This window comes from Brassica oleracea, chromosome C1 (genome assembly GCF_000695525.1).
Source record: "Brassica oleracea var. oleracea cultivar TO1000 chromosome C1, BOL, whole genome shotgun sequence".
NCBI lineage: Eukaryota > Viridiplantae > Streptophyta > Magnoliopsida > Brassicales > Brassicaceae > Brassica > Brassica oleracea.
The window spans coordinates 17992111-18006961 of record NC_027748.1 but is presented as its reverse complement, the minus strand read 5'-3'; the positions used below and the strand labels follow the sequence as shown (position 1 = coordinate 18006961).

Genomic DNA, 14851 nt, shown 5'->3' with positions numbered 1-14851 from the left:
TATACTAACATTTTTTATATTACAACAAAAAATTAAAATAATTTTACACAATTCATCATATTTAGTATAATATTGTTTGTTTGATAAACATATAACTAAATAATCAAAATACAATGACTAAAATAATATTTTTATACTTTTTACATTTGTTAATTTTATAGAAAATAATAGCAAATTATAAAATATATTTTACAATGGTATTTTTTTCATCAATGATTTTAAATCTCATATTTTAGAATTTATTTTACTATTAAAATATTAATAAATTTAATAATATAAATATACTAATATTTAAATTTGACCCAAATAAAAATAAATTCTGGCTCCGCCACTACTTATAAAACATATGTTTTTCATAATAAATAATAACGAATCAAAATGAATTGTTATATGAATTTACCTATATTTTTTATAGAACATAGTAATACTTAAGTTTTGATTACCCATTTCATTAACTCAAGTTTTACTAAATAGAAAAATTATTCTCAAAAACTATAGAACATAACTATTGAATGGGAAATGTATAACATAATTTGTTTAATAGTTGAAGAACTCGTTTTGTTTTCGTTGTAAGCTTCTTGTCCAAATGGTCAAAACAATATATTTTTTTTTTTTTGTAACTATAAGAACCATATGTTTCCTCTTTCATTGTATGCGAAATCTATCGAATCTGTTATCCAGTGATTAGTCTATCCCCTTTTCTTGGGTAGATTTTTTATATTTATCTATGAATTTCTAGAGCTGCAATCTTGAAGATATTAAACTGTAGATATTTAGTTACGTGCATTGTTGTGTTTGTGAGAATAGGCATCAAGAACATAAACAGATCTAACTACAGACTTTTTTATTTATTATTTTTAAATATAGAGCTAAGAAAATAGACAAAACGATGATGGCTTCAACGTTAGCCTTGAAAAGATTCCGATAGGAAAACAAAGAGTTTGTGAAGAGAAATAACAAAATCACAAGTCACATAAACAACAACAACAACGATGAAAATGACTTGTGGTTTAAGTCTTCTTCAGTCAATCACAGAGTGGATCAGAATGGATGCTTCCTCTGTCGTTGGAACTGCATCTTCTGCATTTACAAAAAATAGTTAAAAATTAAAACTAATTAACAATTGTCTAACTTAAATGCTTTACAGCTGTGAGTACCGCCACCTGGGTTCGATTCCCGGCCACTGCGAAATTTAACATTCGGGCCGCAGCGACACAGATTAGTCCCTTGGGCCTGGGAAGCCTTTGGGGAAACTGTGTATAATTCAAAAAAAATGCTTTACAAACCCCAAAACAAGTTCTCTTAGAAAGATTTGACGTTAGATATCCGGACTTCAATCAAGGTGTTGGTGGAAGGGGTTGGTTTCTTTTATACTCCAGATTCAAATCATTTTTTTTAGTATTAAGGATTATTCTTTAAATCAGAAATATCTAAAAATTGATTTCAAATCTGTGGACGACTATGAGTTTAAAGATTGGAATTCCTCTGATAACAAATAAAAAATCCGTATTTCATGGAAGCATCTATCTAACTAATTATGGGAGGGGAGAGACAAAATGGTGATTACTTTCCACAAATCAAACAGTTTAGATATCTAAACTGTTTAACAAACATATATACTACTAAAACTGAGACCATCATACATCTCACACATTTTAGTACAATAGCTTAAACTGTGTAAGCCCGTTTGTGAACAAAAGCGTACCTGGCAGATGAGAAATGATCTTTTCTAAGATACCAGCTCCTGAACCCTCTTTCTTCTTCTCATCTTCATCCTCACATTCAGATTTCTGAGTATTTTCACCAGATTTTTCATCTACTGCTGTTGTTGTTGTTGTTGCACCCATCAAGTTGGATATCAGATTGTTCAAAATCCCACCATTACCTCCCTCCTCCTCTTCTTCTTCTTTTGTTTTATCTTTGTTACTTAAGAGATTATCTGCTTCTGGAACTCCCTCTTTCATATTTTCTTTTGTTTCTTTGCTTACCATTGGTTCCATTCTTTTCCATGAGACGGTACCATTCTACATGTGGTAAAGTAAAACTAGTCCCTTTATTCAGCCAAATCAGTGATAAATAAACTATATTGTTGTATTAATTCCATGAAAAAAGAACAAACATTTTATCGACATCCAAAACCGACCAAAAAGAAGGGAAGACAGTATGGTTATCCAAAAAGAAAGAGATAATATATCTTTGATGATAAGAAAAGGAGAATATTTACACCCAAAAAAAAAAAAAAAAAAAAGGAGAATATATCTTAGCTAATTAACTAAACTTTTATGTTATTCAAATCGAATCTTGAAAGACACACGATACGTCCACTGTTCTAGACAAGCAGAGTCATGCATGTAATTCTTACACGTACCTAGTAACTTGCTGTGTCAGTGGTACACTGGTACCCATATACTGCAATACACGTGACCATTAAAGCATATTGATATTTTTTTTATCTCGGATTCCATGCATCCCAATATTCCAGGGGATGGCATGCCAATCTCGAACATTTTGCAAGATTAATTCAATACATATAAAACTAATAACTATTCTGTGGTTTTAGAGACTTGTCCATGTGTGTTTTGATAACTTAAGCCAAAAAACTCAAATCTCTGAGAGTTAGAATTCACCATATAGTTGTTACGAGTCATAACGGCTAGCTTTTATATATCGTTAATATTTGAGAAAATCCATCTATGAGACCAACTTTTTGGATAAAAACAAAATATTCAATGATAGCAGAATTAAAAAAAAAAAATTCTAGGAAAGTCATTTTTAAGTTTTTGTCACAAAAATAGTTTTTAAAAAGAAAAATGACCAAAATAAATTTTATTAAAAAATAAAAATATATTTATACTCCACGGTTAACTAATCTAGACTTAGGTTTAGTTAAGGTAATGAAGTTTTGAGGATAGGGTTTCAAATTTTTTAAAAAATAAAAAATTAAAATTAAAATTTTCAAAACAAAAAGAAGTTGTTTTGATCATTTTTCTATTTGAGATAATTGTCCAAAATAGAATGCAATGTTATTTGATTAAAAGGACATCCACATCACACCTCTAGTCTATGATATTTATGCATTGATTGGTAGAGCATTAGCATTAGCATTATACTCTACATGATCCAATCAACAATTGTTAGAAAAGCATTTACTAAATGTTAATGCTTTCCAAATATTTTTTTGGTCAATGCTCTCATATGAAGCTTTTAGAAAAGCATTTGCATATATAATTTATAAAATTAAGGAAAATATATAATTAATTCATTTATTTTATTTAATAACATCATAAAATTATTTTTATATTCAGAAAATAAAATTTTGATTTCTAAAATTAATTTACAATAAAAATATGTCTAAAAAAAATAGTATAGTATTTCACATTTAAAATATAATTAAATTATATGAATTAAATTATATTTTAAACATGAAATATTATTTTTAAATAAATATTTTAATTATAAAATTTATTTTAAAATAATATTTTTTGACATAAACATAATTTTTAAATTATTAAATTAATTATATATCTTTTAATTTTATATGTTAATATATATATTAGAAATATATTCATTAAAATAAATATATTATATATTATAGATTAATTTTTATAATAATTTTAAATAGCATACTCATACTGTTCTACCAATCATCTTATTAAACAGTTTAGAACATACAGCTTCTGCAGCATACTGCTACTGCTAAATTATATATTGTTTTCTTATATATGGATTGGAATCAATATTTGGATTAGCTACATGTTAACTTGGATTTAAGTATTTTAAAAAAAAAAAACTATTGGTCCATCAAATATATGAATGCAAACTATTGGAGCATCCATTTTACACCCTTCAAAGACATAAAAACTACATTTCGAGCAAACCATGTGTATTCATATTTCATAAGCTAAAAAGTTCATATCGACATTCCAAGAATAGAAAAATGTCTGGTTATTTTCTCAATTAACAATGTATATTTAGTTTAACTTCATTTCTTTATTATATACATTATCTTTCCGCTAAACTTCATGAGAGACCTGAGGTACACAAGTTTCGCGATAATAAGATGAACTTATTACTATCCAAGATCATCTTTCAAGAGATCCATGAGCAAAGCCGAGCAGAACAATACGACAGAACCAATGATTAAGAAAGGGTTTGTGCAAAAAAAGAGAAATCAAGATGATAAAGTAACTTTTTGTTCTTTTTTACTTCTAAGCAGAGATTCTCTGAAACCCCCAAACATACAAATAAAGCAGTACCTCAAAGTTCCAAAAAAAAAATCTTTAAAAGAAAACAAAAGAGACATCGCCTTCTCATTCTTGAGCATTGCTGCTTGTTTCCATTGGCTCAGCCTCCGTTGAGGTTTCCCCTTTCTCTCCAGCCTTCTTGGCTGCAAAAACAATCACAAGTCATTATAGATTCTTTTCTCAACAAATGTGGATTGAGTTTCGTGGTAAATAAAAGTCTACAAACATAATTTTCTAAATTTCATACCTTTCTTCTTCTTTCCACCACCCTTCTTCTTCTTGATAGCCAAGGCTAACCACCCTTTGATCTCAGGGTCATCAACGGTCTTCGTAGGTTGAAGCTCCTGAAGTGAATGTGAAGTGATCCTATCGGATCCATTTGGCATCAGCAAAACTGTGAATTTGATTTGAGCAACAAAATCCCCTGTTGATGAACCAAAAATATATCATGAGTCTCACTCTCAAAATCAATCTAAAAGAGGCTAAAGGATTCATAATCCTTACCAGGCTTCTCGTAAAGTACAGGATATGGTAGCAAATGGCCATGGTTCACACACTCCACAAGTCCAAGACGTGCCCTTTTCTCCTCCAGTGACCTGTATTCTCAGGTAACGTTAGCAGCTGACATAATATGTATCAAGTGCTTCAGAAGGTACAAAAGACACCTTGCAGTGAATGGCATGTGGGGGAAGTTTTCTTTAATCTCGCTGAATATGAATCTGGAGGCCTTCATCTTCAACTGATAGTTAACATCCGCATCCTTCTTGTAAACAGTTGTTTGCTTCTCGTCTAAAAGCTTCGGCTGCAAAATTGAAAGAGTATGAGAAACGATGGCAATTTGACGAAGCTTTGCAAATCAAGAAAAGCAATTTTACCTTGCCATCACCAGTGCTTGCCACAATATCAATGGCATAGACTTCATTCTCTAGAAACTCAGCATCATCAACCCTTGTTTCTGGAGTGGATACACTTAGGAAACACTTGCTTCCATCTATCACATTCTGTTTCATCTGGTGGGAAATAACTCCTTCCACAATTTTGCAGTCATATGCTTCGGCCACCTTCTGAATAGCTTCAGTGACAGCATGGTTCTGCCACAAGAAAGATAAACACAATTTTAATTGTCTTGATTGTAGTAAATTCCAAGAAACTAGTAAATTCAATAACAATAAATTCTATAAATATATCATCCCCACGTCAGAGTAACTATAATGTAAAAGCCTCATTTGGATATCCAGAATAAGCAAACCGATAAGACCTGTTCAGCAAAGTTGTTCTCACTAACAATTTTGTCTACAGAGGACTCTACTAGAAATGAGAATTATAAACTTCCCATCCGAGTAACTATGACAAAAAGCATCATACGGATAATAATCCATAGCCTAATCATTAAGAACCAAATGTAACAGTTACAGTAGCACCATAAAAAAAAAAAAATAGGTTACCTTCTTCCCAGGACGAACGAGCCTCAAAGCAACTTCAGCAGCAGTGTTAGCAGCTGCAATAACATCAGCTTTGCGTCCAGTAACGGGTCCATCTTGAAGAACATGTGTGTGGGCAACAAGGGAAATGAACCCATCAATATGACATCCCATATCACTGCAGTGGAGAAAAGACAAAACGTGATGAATCACACAGAAACATCTAAACACACACACAAACTTACTTCTGCTTCAGGAAAAAAAAAAAAAAAAAAAAGTCTCTTACATTTTCAGCATATCACCCTCTTCCAAGAGGGTCTCATCACTTGCAAGCGGTGAGAAATGACCAACGGTGTTGTTGACAGAAACGCACGTTGGGAAAGCGACACCTCGATCAATCTTCTTCTTGGCGCTCTTGTACATGCTCCCTGTTTGCCTTTTATATACAGAAAACAAACATACATATGAGCAAAGTAAACTTTATTGCAGAGCGCAAGGACCTAAAAACAATAACTAACTCTTTGATAAAGGCGTCTCCTTTCTCGCAGATATCAACAATCTTGGCTTTTGGCTTGCACTCAGACAAAACAACCTGCAACGCCTCTGCAAATTCCAAACCCAAACAAATGAATACAAGTAATGAATACAGAACCTAATCGAAATCGTGAATGGGGATTATTACTGTTAACGATCTCAGCGGCGCTCTTGTACTTGGTGACGACTTCAGGAGAGGTAAGATCCAGCTCCTTCTCGTCTCTCTCATCGTCTGAACTCATCTCTCGAAGGTTGATACTCGCAGGGGTTTAAGGAATTGGTAAAAAGGGGCGAGTGGAGAGAGCTATTGAGGGTGTGAAGCGAGAGACGACGTTGGCTCAAATAAAGACACTAGGGTTTTCGCTATGTGTCGTCTCTTCTTAACGACACCGTTTAAGACAAAAACTCTTGTTTTGTTTACGTTGCGTTTTTCTTTTTCACTCCTTCATGGGCTAAACGGTGGCTGTTTCAGTAGCATATACGTTCGCTGGCCCATCTTTGGCACTCACCAACTCTTTTAAAATTACAAAACAAAATTGTTTTAAAAAACAATTGTTGCAACAAGTATATATTATATTTTTTATTAACTAACTATCAAATTGATTATTAGTGCAAAAAAATATTCTCAATTCTTTCCATAAATAAAAGTAATGGAATTACATAATATAGTTAACATATATATAACAATTAATGATTATAAATAATATATATTTTATAACAATTTTGTATATTCTATCTTTTTGTTTAATTTTATATTATTAAAAGAAATTAAACAATCACATTAAGCATATAATTAAAAAATTTTGTTTTTTTCTTATATGTTATATTTTGAATTTTTTAAAACGACTATAAAATACTAAAAGTGATAAAAGCACCACATTGAAATTTTTGTGATCAATGGTTAACTTTTTTTGTTCATGTAAGATAAAAATAATCATAAATCATATAAATATGAAGCTTCATTAATAGATATTCATAGTATATATATATATACTAATATCATTTAAATTAGGGCAAATGTCCAAAATAGCACATTTCTAAGTTTATATCACAAAAATAGCACTCAAAAACTAAAATGACCAAAATAACACCTTTCTAAGTTTATATCTTATCCCCAAAACCTCATTTCTCAATTCTAAACCATGAACCCTAAACTCTAAACCCTAAACCCTAAACTCTAAACCCTAAACCCTAAACTCTAAACCCTAAACCCTAAACTCTAAACCCTAAACCCTAAACTCTAAACCCTAAACCCTAAACTCTAAACCCTAAACCCTAAACTCTAAACCCTAAACCCTAAACTCTAAACCCTAAACCCTAAACTCTAAACCCTAAACCCTAAACTCTAAACCCTAAATCCTAAACCCCACCCTTTAACTCTAAACTTTAAGTTTGTGACTTTTGATAAAACATTAAGTGCTATTTTTGTGACTTTTGACTTTGAGTGCTAGTTTAGGAACAAAAACTTGATTTAGTGCTATTTTTGTCTTTTTCTCTTTAAATTAACTTATATACTATATAAAAAATATAAAAATATGTTAATTTTAAAATTTGCATTGAAAAATTATTGAGATCTTAATACTTTAATGTTGAAATTTGTATTGATAAATCTCTTATTAAAATTTTTGTGATTAACGGTTTAAATTTTAATTACAGAAAATATACAAATGTTAATAAAATCGTATGAGTATAAAGTACCAATAATAAATATTTATTTTAAAATATAATATATATATGTCAATATCACTAAGGTTTAATGTACCCAAACATGATTGTTAATAAAAAAATTTATTGATTTTGATTTATGCGCTTACTCTAATGTATATATTGTTATGTATACAAATTATTTTTTAAATATGTGGTTTCTAATATGTTATTTGATCCTGATAATCCCAGAAATACACTTCTTCAAGTTGAAGTGATTTTTAATATTGGAAACAATATGTATATTATTTTCATTCAGATTAAATATATTAGTCTTGATTTTTATTCCTAAAAAGCTTTTAATGAAATATCATGACAATGTTCCAATCACCTTCTTTTTAGTTTGTTCGAAGAATGAGAGATTTGATCATTTGTCTGATATTTGTTTATCCCTAATATCTTATCTAGCTATTATAATTATAAGAATGAGATATTTGAACTATTTATTATAAATTTTATGGTTTATCATTTAATAAATCAAACAGTTATTATTTTATACATAGTTTACATATACTAGAATGATAAAGTATTATATTTTTTTTACTGGTATACTCTTAAGTAACTAAACCTCAAAAGCGTAGTTAATAAACTAAGTAATTTAAGGTTAATAAAATAAGTAATTTATTTTGTTGTTTTAGAATTAGATTATTTTTATACCGAACTGATGAATATATGCTAGACAGACATTTATATTTCGAGTATCCACTTATATTCTATAACAGCTTGATATATTAGATTTGAACACTAGCATCTGAATAGAGTTTGCCGATGACTTTTTCAAAAATTTGATTCTTACATATGTATCTGGAGTAGAACTAATTTTTACAGATGTTTTTTTACAGATGTCCATCATTTTAAATTGACACTTATGTAATTCACTGAATTCACGGAAAATGTTAGAAAAAAAAACTCATATCAGTGAAACATAAACGAGAACGAAAGCATAATTTTATAGGAGTAAAAAATGAAATCACTTATGGAGAGTCAATGGTAAACAAACAGAGAGTAGAAAACCTAATCTCCTTTCGTCATTTTACAAACGAGGTTGCCTATCTGGTTTTTGTGATTTGTGTTAGCCGTAAAACTTAATTTTCTTTTGTGCATATGAAGTCTTTAAAATAATTTAAATGAGTTGTAATATGTTAACTCTTCAACAATATGATATATTTAAAAAGCCAACATTTGTATTCGTCATTTTATAATCGATGATTATTGTAGTGTTGCAAAATGTTAAAACCATTTAATGAACAAATATTAGTATAAAAACTCACTTTGTGCATGCACGCGGATTATCATTCAGTCATCTTTTATAATAGGTATGCCGGTACTAAACTTTGAACAAATTGATACAATAAATTTACCAGAAAATGAATGATAATTAAAATTGCAGTAAAATAAACTTTTAACAATTATTGTTATATAAGTTAATATAATATTTATTTTATTTTTATAATTGTCTATGTATGTAATTAAATAATATATTCTATACAATTTTGTTAGAATAAAATGACAGTTAGGTTGCAATGTGTATGTTAATTAAATATAAATCGATATGCTTTAAATAGAATAGCGAAAAAAATTGAAAATTTTTCAGTGTTTTTCTGAGTGATAATGATAGATAGGCTCCAGGCCGTCAACTTTAATGGGAATTTGCGGTGGATGACCACAAAAACAAATTTAATTAGGTAGATGGATATGTCACTGTTGATTTTTTCATAATGCCAGTAGTAACCCTATTCTATCTTGTAGATATGCACAAACATAAATCTCATACTTTTGTCTTTATCTTTCGTGCATGCTTCTAATTAACTATAGATTTTTTTTTTTTGGAAACAGAAGCTAACTCTTCGTCTCTTTAGCTCTCTCTCTTTTTGTATCTTTCTCTTTCTCTCTTCTTCCTGATGTGATCATTCATCTTCCCTAAATAAGGAAACTGTTTTTTTATTGACGAAAGTTCTGAAGAAATCATGTACTCTAAATTTTTTCAATCGATACTGAATTTTTCTCTATTTTTTTTGGTAAAAATCCAAAGGTTTAGATATCTATTTTTCAGGTGACATATCCTTTGATTCATCTCTCTATAAATGTGAAGAATACAAGTATTTCGCTCGCATATGCTCTGCCGTCGTGTTCCGTAAGCCTCTGCTCTACTCCGCTGCCGTATTCCCGTAAGCCTCTACCTTCGCCTCTGCTGTCATCATTGTAATCCTTAGCTCCACCGCCGTGCTCCTGAAACCTCGTCTTCATTCTTCTTCTCATTTTATATCTATTCGATGTTTGATTTGCTTCGGCACTGCGTTTGGTGAGGAAGAAATGCGACTTACTGTTTTTTTTGTGGTTGTTTTGCTTTATCTTTTTGTTTTTTTGTTCGTTTGATGTGAGAAATGGAAAATTTGTGATGAATCTGAATAACATTATCTATTTTTTTCATTTTCGTGGCTATTATTAGTATGATCCGGAGAAAAGGATATTAACGTCATTACACCACCATTCTCTTACCAAATCTGCAAATATGAAAAAGTTATGACCATCTACCTAATTACTGACCACGTATATACACCAAAATAGGCCTAGAATTTATATATATTTTTGTAACACTTTGGAGTCCTTTGATGTCTTGGAGAACTAGAAATTGGATTAAGTTACTACTAAACCGAAGTCGTGTCAAGCAGCTCGTTTATAACTGTAGCAAGTTGAGTGAGTAATGACAGCTACTCTATACAACTTTATAGTTATATATGTTTCTCATAACACTTTTGAGTCCTTTGATGTTTTGGAGAAACAGAGAAATGGATTAAGCTGCGTACTAAAACTGAAGTCGTGTCAAGCAGCTCGTTAATAACTGTAGTAAGTTACTGAGTAAGCATCAACGTGTCATCTCCACACAGCCAACTCTCTCAGGTTTCGCCGCGTCTTCTCTTCCACGAGACATCTCCTCACCTTTCCTTTTGTAACCACAATGTTTCTATTTATAGGAATATTATTACGTCGTCTGTATCTGTGTCGGAGCATAAAACCAAACAAGAGCTTAAAAACCTTAGTTACATATCGTTTCTTTTTCTCATTCAAAATGGCGTCAAAGCAACAAAGCCGAGAGGAGCTTGATGAGAAGGCCAAGCAAGGAGAGACGGTCGTCCCAGGTGGCACCGGTGGCAAAAGTGTCGAAGCTCAAGAGCGTCTAGCTGAAGGTATTATATATGTACTTCGGTTTAAAATTTTGCCGCTCTCTTCTTTTTCTTTAGGTTATTAGATTATAAAAGCTACTAATAAACCCTTTGGACCTGCATATATATAAACTATTGTTTGTTCTGATCTCAGAATGATTTTATGAAATAGTATACACGCTGTAATCTTACTATTTTTGCTGAGAAGAAAGACCCATTAAAGCACTAACATATCTTAGAATATAAGATGGTTTATAAAATGTTCTACGTGAATATGAAGTAGTCTCCGTGCTTTAATAATGAAATGTATACACGTTACTCAGGAAGGAGCAAGGGAGGGCAGACGAGGAGGGAGCAGCTTGGGCACGAGGGTTATCAGGAGATGGGACACAAAGGAGGAGAGACGAGGAAGGAGCAGCTGGGGCACGAAGGTTATCAGGAGATGGGACACAAGGGAGGAGAGACTAGGAAGGAGCAACTGGGGCACGAGGGTTACAAGGAGATGGGACGTAAAGGAGGACTCAGTACCATGGACAAGTCTGGTGGAGAGCGTGCGGAGGAGGAAGGGATTGAAATCGATGAGTCCAAGTTCACCAACAAGTGATACTAGCTTGCAAACTATCTACTAGTGTCCGCTGCAACGTTTTGTATTATATAGTCTTAATAAGTAGCCTCTAGGCTCCGTAAGTTGCAGCGAGGTCTTTTGTTGTTTTAATCTAGGATTAATGTAGCGTCCCTAGCTAGTCTTATTTTCATGTGTCATATAACTATGCATGGCTTGTACTAACGGCAGTGTTGTACCGCTCTGGAAGTTTTTTGAAGTTTTGGTGAGGGTACAATCAAATAATATATGTCTTGACAATGTTGTTTCGGTCATTGCTACTTGCTACCACGAATGAGGCAATAACATGCAACGAGATATATTTGAGATTGCAGTTAAGTTGTGTTTTGAAACAAAACAAATAACAGTCAATAGAAAATGTATAAGCAGACGTGAAGTAACAAGACCGAACGTACTCTACCCAGTAAATTCATGACGTTCAACACCACGAGTCCTTTAAGAGAGATAAGAAGACATTTAAACAAAAACGGGGGCATAAGAAACGATTTGTCCAATTTCACCCAATATGGCTAACTTGATACAACAGAAATAACTTCTAGCGACGGTACACATATTGTTTACAAAATCTTAGGCTAGACGATGCTACAACCTGCCCAGATTTGTGGTACGCAGTAGCGCATTTACTTTGTGGCCAAAACTCCCATCATAACACGCTCGTTCAGTGACTTGATGCCAAAGCCGTCACGAATATACCCAGCACCAAAAATGGCTGTGCGCTTGCCTGTATATAAAGCCAGTGTATTCTCATTAAAAAGGACCCTATAGGTTCCTTTTAGATCATTTCAAAACAAGAAAAACTCCACGTGTTACCAATCCCAGTTTCATTAATTACACTCTGCACATGGATGACTTTACCTGGTACTTGACGTCGTATTTGACAGGATCCTTGAGAAAGTATTTAAACTGCACTTTGAAGAAGAGTGTTATAAACCAGACAAGTGACAAGAATGTTGCTAATGAATATGTTTTATGTCTTTACCTGGAACACAATCTGGGGAATGATCAAAGCAAGCAGCGCCAACGCATAGTAAGGTTTGCCAGATGCTAATAGATATCCTGCAACCAAAATAGACAATTCACTAAGGATCATCTAGTTCATAAGTTCAAGTACTGAACAAAACTCCACATACCGGCAACAGAGAGCTGAGTAACGTCTATAGCACTAACGCATATCCATTTTGCAGCCTCAGTGCCAAAAGCCACTGGGAGGGACTGAAGTCCCATTGCTCTGTCTCCTTCAACACTTTTGAAGTCATTAACAATCGCTATTCCCAACTGCAAGTACATTATGTGAAACCAGAATGTTAAAGAAGATAATAAAATAAACATCATAAAAGTTTGCAGGAAGAGTACCCCAGCTATACTGTACAAGAGTGTAAGAACAACAACGTCTGGTGTAAGAGTGCCAAACAATGCTTGCCCAGCCCACCTATCAATCAAGTGAACAATAAAAGAACAGATCAATGAGATGAAAGCACAGCATATAATGAATGATATGCACAATATATCTATCTTACCATGGCAAACTGATATAGCTTGCTCCAAGCGCAAAGTTTCCAACCCATCCATTTTGTTTTAGCTGCAAATAGATGTCTTGATAAAAGTGCTAAACTCCAAAACAGCGTTGGAATGTATATATAGAGCTTACCTTAAGAGGTGGAGCAGAGTATATATAAGACAACAAGGACCCTCCCAAAGCAAGATAGAACAAAGTGGGAGTGGTATGCCCTGCCTGAAAAAGGGTTTAGGGTTTAGCAATTTTGATGTAAGCTTTTAACTGTACTAGTTAGATCAAAAACCACCAACTTACCCACACATCTAAGACTCCAGCAATTCCAAGACCTCCCAGTAATAACACCCAGACTTGTGTAATAACCTGCATTTAAGGAGTAACCAGTACCAAACAAACTAATGGTTTTTTAAAAAAGCTCAAAATCCTGCATCAGTTGTCAGTTACCTCTTGCTCTGATATTGCTCCAGATGGGATTGGGCGATACGGCTCATTAATTGCATCAATCTCTCGATCATACCAGTCGTTGATTGTCTGGAAATCGACACTTCTTAAGACTATGTATGGCACTAAGATAGATGTACTAGCATAAGAAACAACTCTGCTTCTTGTTTTGTTGAAACCAGACCTGTGTATAGCCAGTAAGACATGGGCCAGACATCATCATGCAAAGAATCGACTTAGCAACGTCCTCTGGAGTCCAATGAAAGTTCCCTGCCAGCAACCGAAGATTTTAGTCATAAGTACACTAGAGAACACAAGTAAAAAGATATTTGGTGAAGACGTCAAGAAGATTGTAAAGAAACCCCCCACAACAGTGTTGCCTTAAACCAAAAGAGGTTCATATATATATGTTACCTGAAGCAGCAGCACCACAGACCACTCCCCACACTAATGGAGGCCAAGTGACTGGCTTTGTAAGCTGAAGACGAATCTTCCATTTATTCTGAACACAAAGAAAGAAACAAGTGAATCTTCTTCCAGCGGAGAAATATAAATAAAATGGTCGGATCGGAGAAGATGAAGAAACTCACAGTCTCTTGAGCTGCTCCTTTGATACCAAGAAGCTGGTTAATGCTCGAACCACCGGCTGCTGGTGCCTTGTCCGGTGCCTGAGATTTTACTGCAGTAGAGATTCATTTCAAAACCCTAGTTAAATAAGCTTGTGTCCAAACGAATGACTTGTAGAACAAGCAAAAGTTTAAACCTTTATCTGTATCAGTCTCCGCCGCACGCACAACAAATCTCCTCCCTACGAACGTAACAAACCCAGTTAGAAATTAGAAGAACGTGTTCAGCATCCAAGTAAGGTAACGTAATGTACCAGAAGATTCGGAGTCCAACGTCGACCAAGCGGAACGCTGGCAAGTGAACTCGACGGAGACCGGGTTTCGGAGAGAGCGCGCTCCGACTCGGTCGACGGAGGAAACTCTGGAGGCGAGGATGGAGGAGACGGTGTTGAGAATGGAAGTCATAGAAACGGCGGAGAGAATCGTCTCTGGTGGCTGTTAGCCGGAGATGGGAGGGGTGTGAATTTTCGGACAGTATGCTGTTTGGGGAAATCAGTGGTTGTAAGTTACCGACGATAAGAGTCTACGTCACAACTCTTGTCGGACTAGGTTGTTGTGTTACCACGTGGGGTGATTCTATTG

At 33.4% G+C, this 14851-nt stretch overlaps 4 protein-coding genes across 6 annotated transcripts; 1 reads left to right on the top strand and 3 right to left on the bottom strand.

Moving 5' to 3' along the window:
- Nucleotides 1-875: 875 nt before the first annotated feature.
- Nucleotides 876-2132, bottom strand: LOC106299482. Of its 2 annotated transcripts, XM_013735570.1 has the most exons (3): nt 1706-2132; nt 1164-1253; nt 876-1080 (listed from the first exon to the last, which is right to left on the bottom strand). In XM_013735570.1, the coding sequence occupies exons 1-3, from the start codon at nt 1998-2000 to the stop codon at nt 1022-1024; spliced, it is 444 nt and encodes a 147-aa protein (XP_013591024.1). In that variant the 5' UTR covers nt 2001-2132; the 3' UTR covers nt 876-1021. The 2 variants fall into 2 exon arrangements, with proteins under 2 accessions (XP_013591024.1, XP_013591031.1); XM_013735577.1 differs by lacking the exon at nt 1164-1253 and having other exon boundaries at nt 1706-2127.
- A 2008-nt stretch (nt 2133-4140) lies between these two features.
- LOC106323451 (ERBB-3 BINDING PROTEIN 1) lies at nt 4141-6572 on the bottom strand. The gene is made up of 9 exons (XM_013761575.1): nt 6348-6572; nt 6184-6268; nt 5952-6101; nt 5690-5843; nt 5120-5335; nt 4910-5046; nt 4749-4840; nt 4492-4668; nt 4141-4387 (listed from the first exon to the last, which is right to left on the bottom strand). Exons 1-9 carry the CDS (start codon nt 6439-6441, stop codon nt 4311-4313), a joined length of 1182 nt encoding a protein of 393 aa, XP_013617029.1. The 5' UTR covers nt 6442-6572; the 3' UTR covers nt 4141-4310.
- A 3130-nt stretch (nt 6573-9702) lies between these two features.
- On the top strand, nt 9703-11905 carry LOC106315584 (em-like protein GEA1). 2 transcript variants are annotated; one of them, XM_013753361.1, is made up of 4 exons: nt 9703-9872; nt 9957-10804; nt 10879-11091; nt 11391-11905. In XM_013753361.1, exons 3-4 carry the CDS (start codon nt 10974-10976, stop codon nt 11669-11671), a joined length of 399 nt encoding a protein of 132 aa, XP_013608815.1. In that variant the 5' UTR covers nt 9703-9872; nt 9957-10804; nt 10879-10973; the 3' UTR covers nt 11672-11905. The 2 variants fall into 2 exon arrangements, with proteins under 2 accessions (XP_013608815.1, XP_013608806.1); XM_013753352.1 differs by having other exon boundaries at nt 9737-10804.
- Nucleotides 11906-12063: 158 nt separating this feature from the next.
- Nucleotides 12064-14851, bottom strand: LOC106315573 (chlorophyll synthase, chloroplastic). Its single transcript, XM_013753342.1, has 14 exons — nt 14524-14851; nt 14407-14451; nt 14234-14322; nt 14058-14145; nt 13828-13913; nt 13647-13733; nt 13500-13565; nt 13338-13421; nt 13207-13268; nt 13043-13118; nt 12820-12964; nt 12669-12745; nt 12545-12592; nt 12064-12410 (listed from the first exon to the last, which is right to left on the bottom strand). Exons 1-14 carry the CDS (start codon nt 14672-14674, stop codon nt 12348-12350), a joined length of 1167 nt encoding a protein of 388 aa, XP_013608796.1. The 5' UTR covers nt 14675-14851; the 3' UTR covers nt 12064-12347.